The 24,200-nt window shown below is 44.9% G+C and overlaps 1 protein-coding gene across 1 annotated transcript; it reads left to right on the top strand.

Annotated features, from left to right (window-relative positions):
* Positions 1-16,462: 16,462 nt before the first annotated feature.
* LOC125523455 (protein argonaute 1D-like) lies at positions 16,463-23,417 on the top strand. Its single transcript, XM_048688488.1, has 22 exons — positions 16,463-16,616; positions 16,876-17,686; positions 17,818-17,967; positions 18,111-18,244; positions 18,961-19,070; positions 19,351-19,457; positions 19,590-19,728; positions 19,875-19,991; positions 20,100-20,207; positions 20,399-20,470; positions 20,584-20,706; positions 20,818-20,983; positions 21,067-21,188; positions 21,269-21,406; positions 21,536-21,678; positions 21,772-21,834; positions 21,983-22,046; positions 22,125-22,260; positions 22,356-22,429; positions 22,510-22,604; positions 22,706-22,737; positions 22,865-23,417. Exons 2-22 carry the CDS (start codon positions 16,890-16,892, stop codon positions 23,065-23,067), a joined length of 3,093 nt encoding a protein of 1,030 aa, XP_048544445.1. The 5' UTR covers positions 16,463-16,616; positions 16,876-16,889; the 3' UTR covers positions 23,068-23,417.
* The last annotated feature ends 783 nt before the right edge of the window (positions 23,418-24,200 follow it).

Genomic DNA, 24,200 nt, shown 5'->3' with positions numbered 1-24,200 from the left:
GAGAAGACATAATTGCTTTGTTAGTATGCTTGAAGTATTATTATTTTTATGTCAATATAAACTTTTGTCTTGAATCTTTCTAATCTGAATATTCATACCACAATTAAGAATATTTGCATCAAAATTATGCCAAGTAGCACTCCGCATCAAAAATTCTCTTTTTATCATTTACCTACTCGAGGACGAGCGGGAATTAAGCTTGGGGATGCCTGATACGTCTCCAACGTATCTATAACTTTTGATTGCTCCATGCTATATTATCTACTGTTTTGGACTACATTGGGCTTTATTTTCCACTTTTATATTATTTTTGGACTAACCTATTAACCGGAGGCCCAGCCCAGAATTGTTGTTTTTTGCCTATTTCAGTGTTTAGGAGAAACATAATATCAAACGGAGTCCAAACAGAATAAAATCTTCGGGAACGTGATTTTCTCACCGAACGTGATCCAGGAGACTTGGACCCTACTCCAAGGAGTCAAAGAGGAGGTCACGAGGGTGGGGGGCGCCCCCCCCCCCCCCAAGGCGCGCCCCCTGCCTCGTGGGTCCCTCGGTGCTCCACCGACGTACTCCTTCCTCCTATATATACCTACGTACCCCCAAACGATCAGAACAGGAGCCAAAAACCTAATTCCACCACTGTAACTTTCTATATCCACGAGATCCCATATTGGGGCCTGTTCCGGAGCTTCGCCGGAAGAGGGATGTCATCACCAAGGGCTTCTACATCATCATAGCCTCTCCGATGAAGTGTGAGTAGTTTACCTCAGACCTTCGGGTCCATAGTTAGTAGCTAGATGGCTTCTTCTCTCTCTTTGAATCTCAATACAAAGTTCTCCCCCTCTCGTGTGGAGATCTATTCGATGTAATCTTCTTTTTGCGGTGTGTTTGTTGAGACCGATGAATTGTGGGTTTATGATCAAGTCTATCTATGAATAATATTTGAATCTTCTCTGAATTCTTTTATGTATGATTGGTTATGTTTGCAAGTCTCTTCGAATTATCTGTTTGGTTTGGCCAACTAGATTGGTAGTTCTTGCCATGGGGGAAGTGCTTAGCTTTGGGTTCGATCTTGCGGTGTCCTTTCCCAGTGACAGAAGGGGCAGCAAGGCACGTATTGTATCATTGCCATCGAGGATAACAAGATGGGGTTTATTTCATATTGCATGAATTTATCTCTCTACATCATGTCATCTTGCTTAAGGCGTTACTCTGTTTTTAACTTAATACTCTAGGTGCATGCTGGATAGCGGTCGATGAGTGGAGTAATAGTAGTAGATGCAGAATCGTTTTGGTCTACTTGTCACGGACGTGATGCCTATATACATGATCATGCCTAGATATTCTCATAATTATGCTCAATTCTGTCAATTGCTCAACAGTAATTTGTTCACCCACCGTAGAATAGTTATGCTCTTGAGAGAAGCCACTAGTGAAACCTATGGCCCCGGGTCTATTCTCATCATATCAATCTCCATCAGTTTAATCTTGCTTTGCTTTTTTACTTTGCCTTTGCTTTTTTGCTTTGCATCTTTATATCAAAAATACCAAAAATATTATATCTATCAGGTCTCACTCTCGTAAGTAACCCTGAAGGGATTGACAACCCCTAATCGCGTTGGTTGCGAGTAGCTATCGTTTTGTGCAGGTACGAGGGACTTGAGCGTGGCCTCCTACTGGATTGATACCTTGGTTCTCAAAAACGGAGGGAAATACTTACGCTACTCTACTGCATCATCCCTTCCTCTTTGAGGAAAACCAACGCAAGCTCAAGACGTAGCACAGTTCCATTCTAGGTTGCCCAAAGCTTGCAATTTAAAAAAAACTATTTCAAAGTTTTAGAAATCTTTCCAGAACATGCAATTTTCAGAACAGAGAATGCATTTTTCAAAGGTTGTTGCCGAAAGCGTGCAATTTTCAGAATAGAGAATGCATTTCAAAGTTTTAGAAAATCCATTGAAAACAGTTCCACTCAATAATGCCTAGAGTTTGCAATAAAAACATATTTAAACATTCTTAGAAGTCCTTTGAATACAGTTCCACTCCGGGGTGCCTAAAGCTTCATTTAAAAAAGTAGAGCTTCTGTTTTTAAATATGTTTCTCTATTACGAAAAGAGTTCCACTATAGCTTTCCTAGATCTTTAAATTTTGAAAACAAAAAGGATTTCAGAGTTTCAGAAAATCCTTTGAAAATATTCCCACCGCAGGTTGCTTAGAGCATGCAATTTTCAAGACAAAAACACATTTGAAAATATTTCCACTTTAGGTTGCCTAGAGCATTCAATTTTAAAAACAAAAACATATTTGAAATTCATAGAAATCCCTTAAATATGTTCCACTCTATGGTGCAAATAATTTATTTATTTTATTTTTGTTTAAAGTTTTCAAAATCTTTAAAAAACAGTTAACTCTAGGTTTCCTTGGGGTTGAACTGTTTAAAACAAAAATTCATATTTCAAATTCCAGGAATCCTTTGAAAATAATTCTACTTGAGGTTTCTTAGAGCATCTAATTTTCAAAAGAAAAATATATTTTAGTGTACTAGAAATTCTTGAAAAACAATTGTACTCTAGGTTGCCTAGAGCTTGATTTTCGTAAACAAATATTTCAAAGTTTTAGGAATCCTTTGGATACAGTTCCACTCCAGTTTGCCCAGAGTTTTGCAATTTTTAAACAAGAAATGTGTTTCAAAGTCTGGAAATCCTTTGAAAATTGTTTCACTCAAGGTTGCCTATAGGTTAAATTAAAAAAAAGTATTTCAAAGTTTTAGAGCCATTAAAAGCAATTCTACTCTAAATTGCCTAGTGCTTTACAGTTTTAGAAAACCTTCGATGACATTTTGACTCCAAGTTGTTTATAGTTTGCATTTTTTTCCAAACAAAAAGCATAATTAGAAGTGTTAGAAATACTTTGTACACAATTCCACTATAAGTTGCATAATGCTTCAATTATTGGAAACATATTTCAGTGTTTTGTTAATCCTATGAGAACAATCCCACTCTAGGTTAGTTAGAGCCTATTTTTTAAGAACAAGGCATTTTAATTTTTAGAAATCCTTTAAAAAGCATTCTAGTTAGGTTGCCGAGAGCTTGAAGTTTCTCATAACAAAAAAAATGTATTTAGAATTTTAGAATCCCTTTGAAATCAGTTCCCCTCGAGGTTGCCTAGAGCTTGAAAATTTTCAAAAAAAGCTGCATTTTGAAGTTTCAACAATCTTTTGAAAGCAGTTCCACTCAAGGTTGCCTAGAGCTTGAAATTTTCAAAAAAAAATGTATTTCAAAGTTCTAGAATTCTGTTGAAAATAGTTCCACCTATACAGCTAGATGTGCTCTTCGTAGTTACAAATTCATCAATAAATACTTTTATTCTTGTGTTATGTAAAAGACTTATAACATAATAAAGTTCATTAATGCTAGATGTAGACATTTGGCTTTTATCATCTGTCACTTGAATAAAAATATTTCTCATTTTTACACACCCATTTAAAAGAGATTATTTTTCTGAAATCAAATATATTTTCTATACTTTGTAAATTAGCCTCCATCATTCTTTGTTCAATTTGTATTTTCTAAGGGCCCCTCGTCATTTGTTCTTCGAGAAACATGGTCCATCTTGTTGTCGGTTGTTTATAATCTTTTGAGCAAAAAAACCACAATGCCGATCTAGCCCTTGATCCATCGCGAATTGTTTCTGAACGAGACCGAAGCAGCTCAACAAATACTCTGTCAATTGGGAAATAATGTCGTGGTTTAAGTTCAACAAAAGAAAAGATGCAATACAACTGCTCCGTCGTCACGTGTACCGCCACGGCGGGAAGTAATTATAAGTTTGCACAAGATCTTTTTTAGACAAGATAATGAACACAGTAGATTGTCTTTACAAGAACCAGCAACCAGCACATGAACAACTTAAATAAACAATATAAATGCGCTGTGAAAACATAACCTACCAGGAATTACAAATAGCAGAGAAATTAAGGGAGGGAATAGGGGGAGGAGGAGGAGGGTGTGTGTGGGGTGCACTTCAGGACACTAGCTAGAGCATATAAAGTCATCTCCTTGGCGTTTTCTCCCCCATCCACCTCCATTCCACACTCACCCTCCCATCTCAAAGAAGAGAGCAGCGAGAGAGGCACTCATGTATCCTAGCTGGGAGTTCGGATCGACCCCCTTCTCTGGCCGGTCAAGGTGACGATAGGGCCAACACATTTCCTCTCTGATCTCTTCCATTCCCGTCTCTTCTCTTGCGGCCGGTGGATTTGGGTTCCCCTGCCTTTTTTGCCCGAGTTTAATGAAAAGAAAGAACAAACAAAAAGATGCATCTTTTCTTGCTTGGTTTGATGAAATACCGAGAGAACTAACTTGTTTGCTTCGAGATGGTATATAGTTGAGTACGCTCACGCCATTGTTCTGACTGAGATCTTGGTCACTCTCTCGTTGGCTGCAGTTGATCGAGCGAGCATGGGGTCATGGAGGCCGAGGATACCGGGGTTCGGTGATGAAGGTGGCAGCATGGGATCACATGATTAGGAGAATGATGTGATGGACAAGACCCATCCGTTAGCTTAGCATTATGATCGTTAAGTTTTATTGCTATTGCTTTCTTCATGACTTATACATATTCCTCTGACTATGAGATTATGCAACTCCCGAATACCGGAGGAACACTTTGTGTGCTATCAAACGTCACAACGTAACTGGGTGATTATAAAAGATGCTCTACAGGTGTCTCCGAAGGTGTTTGTTGGGTTGGCATAGATCAAGATTAGGATTTGTCACTCCATGTATCGGAGAGGTATCTCTGGGCCCTCTCGGTAATGCACATCATAATAAGCCTTGCAAGTAATGTGACTAATGAGTTAGTTACGGGATGATGTATTACAGAATGAGTAAAGAGACTTGTTGGTAACGAGATTGAACTAGGTATGAAGATACCGATGATCGAATCTCGAGCAATTAACATACCGATGACAAAGGGAATTACGTATGTTGTCATAAGGTTCGACCGATAAAGATCTTAGTAGAATATGTAGGAACCAATATGGGCATCCAGGTTCCGCTATTGGTTATTGACCAGAGAGGTGTCTCGGTCATGTTTACATAGTTTTTGAACCCGTAGGGTCCGCACGCTTAACGTTCGTTGACGATATAGTATTATATGAGTTATGTATGTTGGTAACCGAATGTTATTCAGAGTCCTTGACGAGATCATGGACATGACGAGGAGCTCCGGAATGGTCTGGAGGTAAAGATTGATATATGGGATAGTAGTGTTTGACCTCCGGAAGGGTTCCGGATGTCCCCCGAAATGTTTGGGTACGAGAACACTTTATTTGGGCCAAAGGGGAAAGCCCACGAGGCTTTTGGAAAGTGCAAAAGGAAGTTTTGTGGAGACCAGAGGCTAGACGCCAGGAACCCTGGTGTCTACGGGGTATACACCGGGAACCTTGGTGTCTAGCCCAGGAGTCCGAGTAGGACTCTTGCCTTTCGGGCAAAACCGACTTTGAGGAGGCTTTTACTCCAAGTTTCGACCCCAGGGCTCAACATATAAATAGAGGGGCAGGGCTAGCACCAAAGATAGATCAAGAAACACCAAGCCGTGTGTCGGCAACCCCATCCCTCTAGTTTATCCTCCATCATAGTTTCCGTAGTGCTTGGCGAAGCCCTGCGGAGATTTTTCTTCACCAACACCATCACCACGCCGTCGTGCTGCCGGAACTCATCTACTGCTTCGCCCATCTTGCTGGATCAAGAAGGCAAGGATGTCATCGAGCTGAACGTGTGCTGAACGCGAAGGTGCTGTACGTTCGGTACTTGATCGGGACGGATCGTGAAGGTGTACGACTACATCCGTTGATAAACGCTTCCGCTTTGCGATCTTCAAGGGTATGAAGATGCTCTCCCCCTCTCGTTGCTATGCATCTCCTAGATAGATCTTGCGTGAGCGTAGGGAAATTTGGAAATTGCATACTGTGTTCCCCAACAAGAAAATGTTCATATACGATGTTTTTTTGTTCATAGATTTTTTTTGTTCATAGCGATTTTTTCCATGTATGTATGTATGTATGTATTTTTTTAGATGTGCTCTGTTTTTCAGATGAGATGAGATGTATGAGATGTCCATTTGTTGTATAAACATAACCCCTATAACTTCAATTCCCCTCGGGCTTATATATTTTTGTGAGCATAGAAATATTTGTAATATGTATGTGTTTGATCACCGCAGGCTTATATACTTGATTGGACTATGGAGTGCATATTTAGTCGAGTCCAACATCAATATTAGTGAATGATTTCATATTGTTGGGCGCCATAGATAGTTGTGAGAGGAGCTTTTCCTTTGATCTTCATATAAATGAAGCATAAAAGTTTAGCAAACAGTTTAGCAATCACTTAGAATGTTCATGTTGTAGGCGTACATGTAAAAAAATCCAAAGTTGTTCATTCACTTAGAAATTTTCATGTTGTTCATTGATTTAGACATGAGGGGGGACGTCGATCAACCCCCTCTCACCTGACCAACTCCCGAGTCCACCCAAACCGGGACTGAAAAAGCGTTGTCGAGGCCACCCCAAACCCTAGAAGAGTTGTCGAGGCCACCCAAATTTACCAAGTTAAAAGAGCGTTGTCGAGGCCACCCCAAACCCTAGACGAAGAAAGAGCATTGTCGATCTACCCCCTCCCGCCCCAACTCATAATTGTTATGTTCATTGTTGTCATTAGCTAGGTATATGGTTGTGCATATGATTCCTTGTTGTGATTAGCTAGATAGGTCTATGTTTGCCACTAATATACCCATCTCTCATATTTGTATATTGCCATGTTGTAATATTTGCAGAAATTGTGGAAAGACTTGGAACAAGAACAGTTGTTGGGGGATATAAACCTCGGCGAAGGTGATCCCTTTTTGTTTCTCAGCGACACCGATGGTCAGGAAGGAGAGGATGACGGCTCCGGTGATCCAACAATGGAGGAGGAAGGAGAACATGACGGCTCCGGTGACTGAATGCGGAAGAAGAAGGAGGTCATGATGACGGCTCCGGTGACCGAACGGAGGAGGGAGCTGTTGCAAAGTCCGGCGAGGTATATATATTAATTAAGCCTATGCTGACTTCATGCATTAATTGTTTTGGTATGTACATATATTAACTCTTCTTTCTTCTTTTATAGCCCTCCGGATCGAGCCAAACTTCCGTAAAGAGACGAGGCCCGAAGAAAAGGTTGCGCCAGGATGAAAGGTTCACGATCACAGAAATTGCGGACGATGGCCAACCAATTGAACCCAAGTGGACCAATGATGCATTTGTTGGTCAGTGCAGAGCTATTATTAGGGACATCATCAGGACGACCCTGAAGTTTCTTGTGTCTAGGATAGACATAAAGTTGATCATTGGACCTCGCTGATGGCAAATTTCATCCTACCGCCAGAGGAGGATCCAAATAAGCCAGTTATAGAGCCAAATGTCAAGGTGTTTGCTCTTAAGAAGATGGTAGATCTATTCAGGAACTGGGTGAAAGAGTCGAACACAAAGTTTGTCGACAAAGGGAAGACTCCATAATTCACCGTCTGATTTGGGAAGATAAGAGATCACTGGCCCGCATTTGTGGCCTACAAGACATCAGAGAAGGGTAAGAAAAGGTCAGAGACAAACAAGGAAAATGCTGCAAAGAAAAAGTATCACCACCACACGGGGTCAGGTGGCTACTACAAAGCCTGGCCGTTGTGGGACAAAGCTGAGCAAGACCTGCTTGATAAAGGGGTCCAACCAGCGACATTGAATTGGCCAGACCGTTCAAGGACTTGGTTCTTCGGGGTTGGGGGAACTTTGGACCCAGAAACAGGGGAGTGTCGTTGGACGGACGAGCAACTTGCAATACCCATCAGCAAAGAGAAGGACAAGCAAAGGAATATATCACCGCAACACAGCGAAGGACGTTCGTTTCCGGCAGAGAGAAGGACAAGCTGACTGAGGCCCTCGGGAATCCCGAGCACCCTGGACGAACACGAGGCACACCTAGCTCCGTTTCATGGGTGGTTAGGTTTCCCAACAGTGGTGGTTACAGAAGCCGAGAGAGAAAGAGGAAAGTGGAGGTGAGCGAAATGCAAAAGCTCAATGCAAGAATAGCAAAGCTAGAGGAACTTGCAGCTACTAGCCAACCATCTCAGCGGCATGAAGCTACCCCACTATCTTAGCGGAGAAGCAGCATGGCTTCCACGGCGCTCGTTCAGCTTGATTTCGCGGCTCCTCGCTACCCCGTGGATACTATCACAGAGGCTCAACATTGCGAGCTAATGACGAAATGCCAGAACCTCACTTTGAAGGCGGATGTCTGCTCTGTTGCACCTCCCCAAGCTGATGGAACTTTTCACTGTCGTCCGATTCCACATGGCTATGCTGTTGTGACGGTGGATGAAATAATGGAGGGATTTAAGAAGCTGGAGCTTGACCACCCTACAAGTGAAGGGGAGAATCATCTGGTTTTGCTTTGAGGAGTACCTGTCTATGGAGGAAGGAGTACATCAAGCTTCCGAACTGGACGCATCCTCCTCCGGCGAGTCAGGGGACTCCGCCTCCTCCTCCTCCTCCTCCGGCGAGTGATCAGGGCACTCCATCTCCTTCTCTGCCTCCTCCGGCGCGTGAGGGCATTCCACCTCCTCCTCCGCCTCCTCCGCGTGTCAGAAGACTCCGCCGTGTCAGCAACGGCGGAAGAGAGACACCGCCGGTCCGGCGGCTAGCAGTACAAGCAGAGGCGGGAAGCAATTAAGATATGGTCCATCTCTCAAGCCTCTGGAAAAGTTACCATATGAGAGGGCCAACAAGGAAAACAAGGACATCTGTGCTGCCAAAGTGAGGGGCCATTTTGCAAAGAAACCTCCACCTCCGAAGGAGACTGTAGATCCGGTGAAAGCGAAGTGCACTATCGATGCCCTGAAGCAACCACCGCCGCCTCCGTTGGATTCCAACTATGTCCGCTATCTTGAAAAGACATATCAAGATGCGGGGCGGTCGGGAAGTACTTCCATGATGCAAGGTTAGCACAACGAAGAAGTGGGAAACAAATTCCCCAGCTCGGCCAATAGGTGAACCAATCATGCCCCCCGCTCAAGGTTTCTAGCCATACCGTCGCTAATCATCCGGGGATACTGCCCGGTACCAATCCTGCTGATTACCTGAGCAATGATGTAGAGTTTGAAATAATGGAGGTGGACATCTTCAGCTACCAGTACGTGAAGCCTCTCGTCAAACCTGATCATCGTCCTCTAACAATGATGATGCAAAGATTGCATGAATGGTACATGAAAACCTGCAACGAGTATGGGAAGGATAGTTTGATGCTGAGAATTAAAGAGGAGCACGACCTCGCTGGAACTGAGTTGTTGCCTATTGAATTTGTGGAGTTATTCCAGTTATACAATCAATTGGCCATCGACAAACAGCTCGTGACTTGCTACTCTCTGTAAGTATTACTTATGTAATTAAGTCTCTATATATAGCTCAACTCTTTCATTGCATGTATATATAATTATCCTCACTATATTATGCAGATTGAAGATCGTCGAATGCAGAAAAGCACAAATCTATGACACTGAGTTCATTAACCCAAATACCATAAATGAATGGTCGGTAACAAACAGAGTCAAATATACTGAGGAGAACTTGCTACAATCCTTACTTCGAAATCAAAACAAAGGGAAAATACTTTTTCCTTACAACTTCCAGTGAGTGTTACTGTCTTGTGCATATTTGGTTTCTCTTACTCGAGGTTATAGTAATGTAATTGATGAGTTATGCATGTGTGCGCAACTGCTAGAGATTAAGCTTGACTGGGAGTAGTAATTGTCTTATACTCAAGAAGAAAAGATCCCCAGAACTATGCGGACATGACTGCAATGCTCTAGAAGTAAGTTCAATCTATCATTATCGCACCATATCGGCAACTTTTTTCATTTCCTGATATCAACTAATTATTTTCTTTGTCTGGCGGGATTTGGAAAGAGTTCAGTGGAATTGTTCTGGGACTGCCGAGGGAGCTGCGATTTACACACCCGAAAGTAAGTAGTACTAACTAGTTCCGTGCATCTCCCACTGATTCTAATTTCATCAATACCATTTATCATGCTTGATTATCAGTTTGATTGAACTCTATTTCTCGTAAAGTGCTTGTGGCAGTAAGCCGAGAATGATTTTTGTGGGTACTATGTTTGCGAGTTCATCTACAACGCGACCGCTCAGTGGGGCTACTCTGAAAAACAATATGAAGTACGTAAACAATAATATTCACAATTTTATTTTATTACCATCATTTGTGTTGAGTTTCTTTCATATATATGTATTGAACCCCTTCTTTAAATTAGATATGGTAGATGCGGGATGAACTCCTACCACATGATCGCATACGAGCAATTCAAGAGGAATTGGTGGAATTCTTTCTTGACCACACGTCATCAATGAGAAGGGAGAATACCATGTGGAAATTGATATAGACTTTAGATGTTAGGGATTGTAAGAGATCTTATATTGTATAGATGTAGCTAGTAGTGTGAGATAGATATACGAAAACTTGTTGTTCGACCAATCTCTCGGAGAAAGAGAGGTCACTTCTATCTGTATATGTTCATGACGATCTTGTGTAATTAATGGTTCCTTCATTTGCTTACTAGCTAGCGTGTCGAGTTCTCGCTATATCACTAGTAGAAAAGGGGCCTTTAGTCCCGGTTCATAAGGGTCTTTAGTCCCGGTTCTGGAACCGGGACTAAAGGGTCGGTACTAAAGCCTCCCCCTTTAGTCCTAGTTCTTATACGAATCAGGACTAAAGGCCCTCCATGTGGCCGTTGCCTGGAGGTCCACCTTTAGTCCCGGTTGGTAACACCAACCGGTACTAAAGGAAATTTTATGATTTTTTTGAATTTTTTTTTCAAATTTCTGAATTATTTTAACCTCTAATCTCTAATCACCCCTCATCACTACTCAATTTAACCTCTAATCTCTAATCACCCCTCATCACAACTCAATTTAACCTCTAATCTCTAATCACCCCTCATCATTCCAAATCATCTAACTTCCCAGACGGTCACCCATCCTCTCACTACTCCAGCCTGAGCACGCTTAACTTCCGGGTTCTATTCTCCCTCGTTTCCAAGTCTGCACTTGTTGTTTTCCTGACAATAGTAAGATGTCAATCCTATTAACCCTCAGGAATTATTTAGTAACATGAAGTCACACATTTCACTGTTTGAGTTTGAAACTATTGTTCTAAAAACAATAATTATTTAGTAACACTAATATTTCTTTAATAAGTAGTTTGACGATAGTTTGACCATAGTTTGACCACAATTTGACCATAGTTTGACCAATGTTTGACCAGATTTGACCAAAATACAAAAAAACTGAAATAATTATTTAGTAACACTAATATTTCTTGAGTAAGTAGTTTGACCATTGTTTGACCACAGTTTGACCACAGTTTGACTACAGTTTTACCAGATTTGACCAAAATTCAAAAAAACTGAAATAATTATTTAGTAACACTAATATTCTTGAATAATTATTTAGTAACACTAATACTTCTTGAATAAGTAGTTTGACCAGATTTAACAAAAAAAACTGAAATTTGAGCATAACTTTTTTCCTTTTAGAATTTGAGGATTCTAAAAAATTGCAAACAGGCCGTAGGCGGTCTCCATCGGATGCGGATTTTTGTGCTGAACATTTTGATATATTATACGTTTTTTTCTGACATCATATGCAAAAGTTATAGTCGTTTTACATTTTCCCTACATTTTTTGTAAAACATGTCCAAATTTAAGTTTTTAAATTTTCCTAACTAGTAGATATAGTAATATAACTACCTCTCGAAGGATTTTATTTTTTGAAGTTTTTATCATTTTCTTTTGATTTTTTTAAAAAAAAAAGGGGAACCACGGAGGGGGGGGGGGGTAGAATTTGAAAATGGGACCTTTAGTCCCGGTTTGTTCTCAAACCAGGACTAAAGGGCATCGCACCCTTTAGTCCCGGTTCGTGTCTCAAACCGGGACTAAAGGTCTAATCTTTAGTCCCGGTTTGAGACACAAACTGGAACTAAAGGGCATCGCACCCTTTAGTCTCGGTTCGTGTCTCAAACCGGGACTAAAGGGCTCAGGTGAACCGGGACTAATGCCTTAGCCGCACGAACCAGAAACAATGCTCACATTAGTCCCGGTTCGTGACTGAACGGGGACTAATGTGAATATTGCCCCGTGACCAAAGCCCAGTTTTCTACTAGTGTATGTATAGTAGATAGCGTCGGCCAAGCATGGAGAAAGAGAGGTCACTTCTCTCTATTAGCTAGCTAACAAAATATGAAACCCTAAATTAACCCTCCAAAACCCCCTAAACTTCCCCCCCTTCAAAAAAATTAATAACCCCAGCTCCTGCCAGCTGCTGACGCGTGGATGCCTTTTGGTTCCGGTTGGTACCTTCTGCCTGGACGCCCTGCAGCGACCACGTGGAGCCCCTTCTGTCCCGGTTCATAAGCGAACCGGGACTAAAGGTTTTGTGCTTTAGTCTTGACCTTTTTGTCCCGGTTCCAGAACCGGGACTACAGGCCCCCTGGAACCGGGAATAGTTCCCTGTTTCCCTCTAGTGTACCTTGTCCCTGAAGAAGTCCTGGTTGACGGCGTCGTGGAGGGACCAAGAGAAGATGAGGCCGGCGAGGTTCTCGTCGTGCTGCCCGTTCATCTTCCCCTGCCCGCCTTCCTTCTCCACCTTCGCTCGCGACCCAGATCTGCACAGTGTGAACCCTTTACGTGTAGTCACTGCTATGCTCCCCGTGGTATATGTAGTGATACATACTACTACATAATCATCTTATTTAGTCTGAATGAATATGAACTAGTTCTTGGCACCATTAACCTAGTAGCATTGATTGATCATGCATGCAGCCGCTAATCGAATGGCCCTCCCAAGATACCGCAAGCCGCATGCAACACGCGTGTGATCTCCTCTCGTCTCCTGCGCTTTCGAGGTCTAGAGCATGAAATTTTAAACCAATGTATTTCAAACTTTTAGAAAGGGGAGACTCGGCCCCTCGCGTCGCCCAAGCCGGGCCACTCGAGGGGAACCCCAGTCGCCGCCGGCCGCCGCCCCTCCTCCCGGCCACCCCGCGTCGCCGTCGCCGGAGGGCCGGCCGGCGAAGCCGCGCCGGACCCAGGGATGGCGGCGGCGAGGCCGTTCTCCCCCTCCCGCTTCGCCCCACGCCTTTTTCCTCCACCGCTCCTCCAGATCCGTACCTGTCAGCTCCGTCGGCTTCCTCCGGCGGCGGGAGCGCCCTCCCCCGGCGGTGTTTTCCTCGCCAGCTGCCGGTGTGATGGGTCTCCCTCCGGATGCGGCTCCCCCTTGCTGCGTTGGTCTGGTCTGCCCCATTTGGATCTGGGCCACGACCGGTGGTGCTGCTCTCCGGCCAACTTGCCGTGGCGGCCGGGCGTGCCCTCCTTGCTGCGTCCACCCTCTACCCCGACCCCCACCACTCGTCCCTCTGCCGTTGCCAGTCTTTGGTGGTCGTTCTTCAGCACCAGATCTGGCGTGTTCGGATGGCCTCGCCAACCGGCTCCCCGTGCTCTCTCGTTGCGGCCTCACGCTGGCCGCGGTGCACCTCGGCCTCGGCTCTGCGTGCTGCTGCCCGGTGTGTTGCTGCTTCTTTGGCCCTCCGTTGCTTGCTTCACAGCTCATGGCTGCCTAGCGCTACGGTGGTGGTTGGTCGACTTGCTCCGATTGCGAGGTGGAGGACGCGCTGCCGGGTGAAAACTTCATCGACGATGACGACTACAGCCGCCATTTTCCCTTCTTGAAGGCGTCGAGTTTGGCATTGTTTCCCTCCCCCCCCCAAGCTTCTCAGATCCCGGGAGAAATCTCGGACCCGGGGTTCTCTGTGTCAGATGGTGTCGACGTCTCTACGTCGTTTCCTCCTTGGGGGCATCTTCTTGGATTTCTTCTGCTTCGGGTGGACTCGCCTCTTGTTGCTTCATCTCCACCTCGGCTCTGATCATGGCTGGCCATTGTTCTTGGCAACTCGAGTGGAGCTTGCTTGGACATCCTGGGGGGCCTCGACGACACGCTGCCCTTCAACCTCGGCGGCAGTACACCGGTGTTGCGCCCTTCGGTCTCGGTGGCGCGTTGCCTTCTTGGCTTCGCCGGAGGCACACCGGTGCCGCCGCTCGAACTCGGCTATCCGACGCTCTTCGTTTGCGCCAGTGATGCTTCTCGGTATGCTTCTACTTTGGTGTCTCCTTTCCGTTAGGGCTGTGCTTCATGGTGGCCCGGACGACGTTCGCGGGGACATCCTGGGGTGGCCTTGGCAGCACGCTGCCCTTCGACCTCGGCGGCCGTACACCGGTGCCGCGCCCTTCGGTCTCAGTGGTGCATTGTCTTTCGGCTTCGCCGGCGCACACCAGTGTCGCCGCATGAACTCGGCTATCCGACGCCCTTCGTTCATGCCAGTGATGTTCCATTGTGAGTTGTTGGTTTGGTGCCCGTATGTTTCTCCCTAGGCCTTGTTGTGGTTCATTGTCAGAGGTGGAACAAGCTGCTCAGCGGAGCTCGCTACCCGAGATGTCGGTCTCCAGGGGTTTCGGTTTGGTACTGGTGCCAGCCTTCCCCTCCATTTTGTTTCTTTCTTCTAGTTTTGGGCTTTCTCTTGCCCTTCCCTGTAATTTTGTTTTGCGCCTTTGGGCGCTTACTTGTATCTGTACTGACTGCCAAGTCACCTTCGAGTTGGAATATAACAAGCGGTGGGGGTTTTTCCCCCCCCCCCCCCCCGTCAATCTCGAAAAAAAAACTTTTAGAAATCATTTGAAAACGATTCCACTTCGGTTACCTAGAGTTTCAAATATTCAAAACAAAAATATCTGAGTTTTAGAAATCCTTTGAAATCAAATTTGCTTCAGGTTTCCTACAACTTGCAATTTTAGAAAAGTATTTCTGTTTTTTAGAAATCAATTGTGCTCGAGGTTGCCTAGATCTTGCAATTTTGAAAACAAAAAAATGTTTCCCGAGTTTTGAAATCATCTGTGTTTTTGGTTTCCTAGAGATTGCAATTTTTTTATATGTATTTCAAAGTTATAGAATCTTCTGAAAATAATTCCACTCCCTGTTGCCTAGAGAATCAATTTTAAAAACCAAAAGCAAATATGCAAGTTTTGCAATTCCTTGAAAATATTTCCACACTAAGTTACCTAGAGCTTCAACTTCTCAAAAAACCAAATCAGTGATATATTTTGTTTTCTTTCAAGATAAATGTACTTTGAAGTTATGAAAAGTGTTCCACTCTAGGCTACCTAGAGCTTCAATTTTTTAAATGTATTTTAAATATTAGCAATCCTTTGAAAAAAGTTCCTCGCTAAGTTGCCTAGACCTTGCAGTTTTAAAAACCAAAACACAATTCAAACTTTTAGAAATTAGTGAAAACAATTCCACCCTAGGTTACCAATAAATTTATTGAAAGGTTTTAGAAATAGTTTGAAAATAGTTGAAACTCTAAGTTTTCTAGAGCTTGAAATTTTTTGAACAAAATTTTAGGATCCTTTGTAAATATTTCCACTCAAGGTTGCCTAGAGCATGCAATTTTCAAAATAAAAAAAACGTTTCAAAATTTTAGAAATACTTTGAAAACAGCTCCACTCTAGGCTGCCTAGAGCTTGAGTTTTCTTCAAAAGTATTTCAAAGTTTAATAAATCCCTTTAGAACAGTTCCATTCTAGGTTGCCCAAAGCTTGCAATTATAAATTCATCAATAAAGTTTGTCAGTGCTAGATGTAGACATTTGGCTTTTATCATCTGTCACTTGAATAAAAACATTTCTCATTTTTCGGCACCCATTTAAAAGAGATTATTTTTCTGAAATCAAATATATTTTCTGTACTTTGTAAATCAGCCTCCATCGTTCTTAGTTCAATTTGTATTTTCCAATTGGCCCCTCTTGTCATTTCTTTTTCGAGAAACACGGTCCATCTTGTTATCGGTTGTTTAAAATCTTTTGACCAAAAATAAAGCACAATGCCGATCTAGCACTTGATCCACGACGAATTGTTTTTGAACGAGACTGAAGCAGCTCAACAAATACTTCGTCAATTCGTAAATAATGTCGTGGTTTAAGTTCAATAAAAAGAAAAGATGCAATACAATACATCACAAGCTAGAGGAGGAACTCTACACGAAGCCGTCCGCTCCGTCGCCATGCGTACCGCCACGGCGGGAAGTACTTATAAGTTTGCACAATATTTGTTTTTGACAAGATAATGAACATAGTAGAATGTCTTTACAAGAACCAGCAACCAGCAAATGAACAACTTAAATAAACAAAATAAATGCGCTGTGAAAACATAACCTAGCAGGAATTACAAACAGCAGAGAAATCAAGGGAGGAAATAGGAGGAGGAGGAGGGTGTGTGTGGAGTGGGGTGCACTGCAAGACACTAGCTAGAGCATATAAAGTCATCTCCTTGGCGTTTTCTCCCCCCATCCACCTCCACTCCACACTCACAGCCCCAACCCCTCCTCCTCTCTCTGAAGGAACAGAGCAGCGAGAGAGGGACTCCTGTAGCCCAGGAGTTCGGATCGACCCCCTTCTCCGGCCGGCCAAGGTGACGATAGGGCCATCGCATTTCCTCTCCGATCTCTGCCATTCGCGTCTCTTCTCTTGCGGCCGGTGGATTTGGGTTCCCCTGCTTTTTTGGCCCGAGTTTGATGAAAAGAAAGAACGAGCCGAAAGATGCATCTTTTCTTGCTTGGTTTGATGAAATCCCGAGAGAAATATCTTGTTTGCTTCGAGATGGTATATAGTTGAGTACGCTCACGCCATTGTTCTGACTGAGATCTTGGTCTCTCTCTCGTTGGCTGCAGCTGATCGAGCGAGCATGGGGTCGTGGAGGCCGAGGATGCCGGGGTTCGGCGATGAAGGTGGCGGCGGGAGAGGGGGCGGCCAGGGCAGGGTCGGCGGCCGTGGCCGCGGCGGCTTCGGCTTCTACCCGCAGCAAGGCGGCCGCGGAGGAGGAGGGGGAGGCTCCTACCAGCCTCGCGGGGCCGCGCAGCAGTGGCGTCCGGCCGCCCCTGCTCCGGCGCATCCACCGCAGACGCACGCCAATGGCAACGGCGGCGCGGCCGCCACGATAGCTCCCGAGCTGCGCCAAGCAAAGAAGGACGACGCCGCTCCGGCTCCGCCCGCCCCGGCCCCGCCGCCACCGGATGCCCTCGAGGCCGTCGCCGAGCACCTCGAGCTCGAGGACGTCACCGACCAGTTCGACGCCCTGTCCATGGACGGCGACTCGGTCTCGGTCACCACCGGCACCGGCAGGGAGCTCGTCGTGACCCGCGCGCCGATCCCGCGGGCGGACAGCTCGTGCAAGTTCCCGCACCGCCCCGGGAGCGGGCGGGCCGGCACGCGGTGCCTGGTGAAGGCGAACCACTTCCTGGCCGAGCTGCCGGACAAGGACCTGCACCAGTACGACGTGGCCATCACGCCGGAGACGTCGCGGGTGTCCGGCCGCGCCGTCATGGGCGAGCTGGTGCGCCTGCACCGGGCGTCCTACCTCGGCGGCCGCCTCCCGGCCTACGACGGCCGCAAGAGCATGTACACCGCCGGCCCGCTGCCCTTCACCTCCAAGGAGTTCCACATCACCGTGCTCGAGGAGGACGACGGCTCCGGCCAGGAGAGGTGATCCGCCCTGCTTCCCCTTCTCAGTTCTCACCACCACCATGTACTTTTCCAATGTGAACATGAAAATCCTCCTGTTTTTCTTATGATGGCATTCCATTTCTGACTGTGTTCTTGCTGTGATAATGTAGGCGTGAGAGAACCTTCAAGGTGGTGATCAGGTACGCGGCGAGGGCCGATCTGCGCCGCCTCGAGCAGTACATCGCCGGGAGGCAGGCTGAGGCTCCCCAGGAGGCCCTGCAGGTCCTTGACATTGTCCTGCGTGAGCTGCCAACAGCTAGGTACAGTACATTGCTAGATCACTTACTACGCATTATGTAATACTACTAGGAGATATCGGTGAGGGACTGAAAGGATGATATGCTAGTAGGAAGTATGTGTGAGGAGCTGAAAGGATGACATGCTTCCATGAACTGTCCTGTAGATATGCGCCATATGGTCGATCGTTCTTCTCGCCGGACTTCGGGAGGCGGCGGTCCCTCGGGGACGGAGTCGAGAGCTGGCGCGGGTTTTATCAGACCATTCGCCCTACCCAGATGGGATTGTCGCTCAACATCGGTAAAGCTCTCACTTTTTTCTCATGAATGCTTGTATGCTAATCATATGTACTCCCTACTAGTACCAGTACATTGTGAACCCACTGATTAGAAGTGGAAATTGCTGCATTTTCATGTTCACATCAGTGTTGTTCTGCTGAACAGAACATTCAGAACTAAAGCCTTCTGATAGATATGTGTAGTTTTCACTTTTCAGTGAGGGGGAAACTCCCTATCCATTTGTGTACTCAACACAAGTACTCTTCTGTTAGGTATCTAATTATTATGATGCTCATTACTAGGTCCATGCTTCATTTTGTGGCCCAATTTCCTGCTTATGGTTATGCCATTAAGGCCTCATGTACAGAAAGTTTACATGACTAACTCATACACATGATCTTTTTTGTTTGTTTGTTTGTTCAGAGACAACGCTTCTCTAATGAATTGAAGATAGGAAAAATGATATGTGAAATGCACTTAAAACCAGCTAGCTCACTAGCATAATCAGTGATAACTTAAGATAGCTTTAATACACATTCTTTGCATTCCAGGCTTACAGCTATCTTTGGATGTGATGTTACTGTTATTTATGGTAGGATGCATTCACAAAGTTCTGTTGCTCTGAACTTTTTTGATAGAGATGCCTCTTGATGTTGCTTAATTGTTTATTAAGATTTCACACTTCCTTCTATACTTCCCTCAATATACACTGACCTTCCTTTCTCTGCCTTTTTTTAGATATGTCAGCAACATCTTTCTTCGAGCCGCTGCCTGTCCTCGATTTTGTCGGGCAGCTTTTGAACGCTGACATTCACTCAAGGTCCCTCTCGGATGCCGAGCGAGTCAAGGTATACTTGGCTAACACTTTGTAGTTTGTACTCAACATTTTGTCCTACTTTGTTTAGGAAGATTAGCCTTTGTTGTAAGACGGTAGTGTTGGGTATGTTAAATGAATTTACAGTCCATTGTCGGCTTATTGATGAATACGTTTCCGATAACTCATCAAAGTTTGAATGGCTTTATTTTCGCAATAGATTAGTTGAGCTGTGATTTCTTGCATAAATATTTTTGGTAATTTTTATTAACTAAGTTAGCAAGCAAAGCTGATGTTATCGTTGAACACGCTAGATCAAGAAGGCCCTAAGAGGAGTCAAGGTGGAAGTTACTCACCGTGGCAACATACGGCGCAAGTACCGGATATCTGGTTTAACAGCTCAGACAACAAGGGAGCTAAGGTATGGAGCTTCCTCTTTTCATCATGCACCATTCTGATTTCCCTCTTATTTCGTCTGAAGCCATTCATGTACAATGGAAAACCTATGGAGCTATTTTTGTATTCCTAAAAAAATGGTGTTCTTTTACTGCAGTTTTCCTGTTGATCAAGGGGGCACGGTGAAGTCGGTTGTCCAGTATTTTCAGGAGACATATGGGTTTGCCATCCAGCACATCAACCTTCCCTGTCTGACAGTTGGCAACCAGCAGCGTCCAAATTACCTCCCCATGGAGGTATAATGCTAATACTGAAAATACACTCCCTTTTCTTTTTTACATAGTGAAGATCCTGCTCTATTTTCTTTTCAACCTTTCACAGCGAAACCTGTGAACCAATTGTTTATGATCTGTGCTTACAATCCTGGACTGAATTTATTCAGGTCTGCAAAATAGTGGAGGGGCAGAGGTACTCCAAGAGGCTGAACCAGGGTCAGATAAGAGCTCTTCTTGAGGAGACATGCCAGCGTCCACATGACCGGGAGCGTGACATAGTTCAGGTATAGCATTCTTAGCATTGTTGGGACTTCTACCATCCTACTATGTGCAAGTGAGCAATCTCACATGATTATGCAGAACATAACCTTTTTTTGTGTGTGTGTCCACAGATGGTGAATCACAACTCTTACCACGATGATCCGTATGCAAAAGAGTTTGGTATTAAGATCAGCGAGCGCCTGGCATCAGTCGAGGCACGGATTTTGCCTGCTCCTCGGGTAGGTGGAAGAAGTACCTCAATTGTGCTGAGACAATGTCTTTTGAAGTTCTAGTGCCCTTATTGTGCGAGTGATCTTTTTTTATGAATGGATGGTGCATGAGAGCTGGACATACTACACAAGTTTCTGTAACTTCCCCTGTTTTCTGAATGTCTGGTACAATGGCTTCCCCTGTTTTTCTATTCTTTCAGCTTAAGTACAGCGAGACTGGTAGAGAGAAGGATTGCTTGCCTAGAGTTGGCCAGTGGAATATGATGAACAAGGTAATAAAATAACAATCCATCAAACAGCCGTACTAATGCTACATGAATCATATCGCCTTTGTGTACTTTATCTCGACCCTTACTGTTCATTTTTCATTTTTTTCTTTATGCAGAAAATGGTCAATGGTGCTAGAGTCAGGAGCTGGCTGTGTGTCAACTTCGCTCGAAATGTGCAAGAGAGTATGGCTACTGGATTCTGCCGTGAACTCGCTCGCATGTGCCAAGCCTCAGGAATGGCAAGTACCCCTGAAATGCTTCAAGTTACACTTTTTGCACATTGTACATGCTATTTTTTCTCTGTACTTGTTGTTTACAACAGTAACAGTACTACTTACTGTCAATTATAGGACTTTGCTTTGGAGCCTGTTCTTCCGGTTATATACGTGCGCCCTGATCAAGTGGAGAGAGGTTTGAAAGCTAGGTTCCATGATGCCATGACCGCACTTGGACCGCAGCGCAAGGAGATCGAATTACTTATTGGGATACTCCCTGATAACAATGGCTCACTTTATGGTAACTTAAGTTTCGGCTATGTCTATTTCTGCAACTGTTAGGCCCTAGGTTTGGCCAAAATGCTCACACTGTGACGATATCAGGTGACCTGAAGCGTGTCTGCGAGATCGACCTTGGGCTAATTTCCCAGTGTTGTTTGACAAAGCAAGTGTTCAAGATGAACAAGCAAATCCTGGCAAACCTTTCTCTCAAGATAAATGTCAAGGTAGGTGTTCAACTTCTTGTTGCCTTTTTGTGCGTTTCTTCGGTTGTCGAGTCTAACGTGACCTTTTTTTCTTGATGAAGGTTGGGGGAAGGAACACTGTACTGGCTGATGCGTTGACAAGGCGCATTCCTTTGGTTACCGACAAGCCGACGATCATATTCGGCGCAGATGTCACCCATCCTCATCCTGGTGAAGACAGCAGCCCCTCCATTGCTGCAGTAAGTTGAACAATCTCATACTCTCCATGTTCAGTGACTGTTCTGTTCTTATCTACATCGATCGATCGGCATATTTGCTGAAAGAAAAACATTAACCTTATATTTCTGTCATGTTGCCTTGCCCTGCAGGTTGTGGCCACCCAGGATTGGCCTGAGGTGACCAAGTATGCTGGCCTAGTCTCTGCTCAGACTCACAGGCAGGAATTAATAGAGGATCTGTACAATGTGACTCATGATCCTCAGAGAGGAACCATCCATGGTGGCATGGTCAGGTATCCACCTCAGTCCCTCACCCTCCCCAGTCTCCTTTCCTTGTCTTTATACTTTTCGGCACAAGTCACACATTGTGCTGCACATGTTTCCAGGGAGCTTCTTATATCCTTTAAGCGAACAACCGGAGAAAAGCCTGAGCGTATTATTTTCTATAGGTATGCTGCCTTGCAGAAATTCTACACTAGTACTTTGAGACAATTTTTTTTAAAAAAAACCTGTGGTGTTAACACTGGAGTTTGTTTGGAAAAATAGCTTGTGATATATACTTGAGAGCTGGGACTAAAGGTGGTTGCCTTTACGCAGGGATGGCGTGAGTGAAGGCCAGTTCTACCAAGTTCTACTGCATGAGCTTGATGCCATCAGAAAGGTAACAAACAGTACAATTTCCCCTGTTTTTCAGGGTTTTTACCTTCTCCATTCTGATCTTCCTTGATATGTCTCTCAGGCATGCGCATCGCTAGAAGCAAACTACCAGCCGCTGGTTACATTCGTCGTGGTCCAGAAGCGCCACCACACCAGGCTGTTTGCGCACAACCACAATGACCAAAGCACCGTCGACAAGAGCGGCAACATCCTTCCTGGTGAGTTACTGTCATGCCAATATATCGTTCACTGTGTTCTGTCATGATCTGATCTTGTCTCCATGATTGATCTGCCTTGCTTCATTTGTTTGTAGGCACTGTCATTGACTCCAAGATCTGCCACCCTACAGAGTTTGATTTCTTCCTGTGCAGCCATGCCGGCATCAAGGTAAACTGAGACATACTTGCATATTGTTTTCATCATTTAGACTATGAGGTGATGGTTGAAATGATCTCCATTGTGGGTAGGGCACGAGCCGCCCCGCGCATTACCATGTCCTGTGGGATGAGAACAACTTCACTGCTGATGGACTGCAGACCCTCACCAACAACCTTTGCTACACGTAAGTTCTGCAATCCTTCGCCCGGTTCTCATCGTGTTCTTGATCAACGAACAATGAGCATTGTCTTCCTATCTTACAATCTCCTCTGACCTCTTGTGCAGTTACGCGAGGTGCACGCGCTCGGTGTCGATCGGTAAGTCCGCACCCTGAAATCTTTGCCATCCTAAATAACTTATGTTTGCCAACATGCTGAAAGTCTTGAACTGTGATAAACATTTCTGACTGACTGAAAACGTTTTCTGCTTCCCCTGCATTTGCAGTCCCTCCAGCATACTACGCTCACCTGGCCGCCTTCCGCGCCCGCTTCTACATGGAGCCGGACAGCTCCGACAGCGGCTCCATCTCGAGCGCGCGCAAGTCCGGCTCGTCAACGTCCCGCAGCACCCGCGCCGCCGGCGCCGGGGTCGTCAGGCCCCTCCCTGCGCTCAAGGACAGCGTGAAGAAGGTCATGTTCTACTGCTGATGATGCTCTACAATCTACTGCTGCTCTAATAAAAAGACTCCATGCCTGCTCACCTGCACGTTAGGTGATCAGTTCACTGAAGGTGTGGCTGTACTGATAATTAAGTAGAACTATGTGCCCTGTTGTGGCTCTTGGGCTGTGAGGATTCCATTACTCTATGCTGAACCAGGTCTCATTAGAGAACTCTATTCTAGTATTTTCTAGTGTGTTTAGGACTAGGAGGCTGTGCCATGGAAGCTGCACTGAACTTGCCTCTGTTAATTTGCCTTCTATTCATGTGGATCTATCTATTCCAGAATTAGTACTATTATTAATTGATCTGGGTATTCAGAATGTGCTTGCTTGGTAAACATTTGCGCAAATTAATCATGGTCATTACCAAAATGCAATTAGATTTGGTTTTACTTGCAACTACCACCATTTAGGATATTAATATTTTTCTTCAGCAATACCAAGAGTGTATGAAGAGTTTTAGAAACTACCCTTGTGGCAAAACAACACAAAGAAGCAGAAACTCCAAAACAATCTTCAGTGCCAGTCACTTCTTAGATGCATCTCAGTTAAGTAAGTTACAAAATTTTCTTCACAAGTGTGTGCATAACTATGACCCAAATCAACATAACCAGTCAAACAATCATTCTACTTCGCTGCTGAGAATTACTCCTGCGGACGATCCTGTGGCAGACGCTTGATACAAAAGGCTGAAACTCTCGGGTAGTTCGAACAGGGGCCGGTCTCCGTTGATTTCACCCTTGTAAGCACGCCCAAGGGAGCATCCGAAGGCTCGAGCGACCGGGACGGCAACCGCATTGCCAACCTGGGTATATCCAGGTGATACAAAACAAGCACAACGCAGCCGAATCAGCTACATGGAAAGAAAATGCGTTACATGTTCAGAGATAGATGGTCTCTGTGTTAGCAAACACATAGCAGCTACCTAACTTACTTCTGCTTTATAGTGCCAAAGAGCCTGTAGTAGTCCGGGAAGCCTTGCAGCCTCGCATTCTCGCGGACGGTCAGGACCCGGTCCTGCGTCAGATGCAAGATGACCAGCAAAGAATGTCCGTCAACGCATGCTCAGTCATTGATCAGCAACAACCAGCAGTCAGGAATCAAGAAACATGAGCAGTTTC

This window comes from Triticum urartu, chromosome 7, assembly GCF_003073215.2.
Source record: "Triticum urartu cultivar G1812 chromosome 7, Tu2.1, whole genome shotgun sequence".
Lineage (NCBI taxonomy): Eukaryota > Viridiplantae > Streptophyta > Magnoliopsida > Poales > Poaceae > Triticum > Triticum urartu.
Note: the sequence above shows the minus strand (reverse complement) of the source record. Positions and strands in the feature narration are given on the sequence as shown.

What these genes read in the sequence shown, in the direction of transcription:
- LOC125523455 (XM_048688488.1), top strand. Translation starts at nt 16,890, where the DNA reads ATGGGGTCGTGGAGGCCGAGGATGCCGGGGTTCGGCGATGAAGGTGGC. An exon ending in ATCCATGGTGGCATGGTCAG is followed by an intron (nt 21,679 to 21,771) that starts GTATCCACCTCA and finishes ACATGTTTCCAG; the next exon opens with GGAGCTTCTTATATCCTTTA. An exon ending in ACCAACAACCTTTGCTACAC is followed by an intron (nt 22,605 to 22,705) that starts GTAAGTTCTGCA and finishes CCTCTTGTGCAG; the next exon opens with TTACGCGAGGTGCACGCGCT.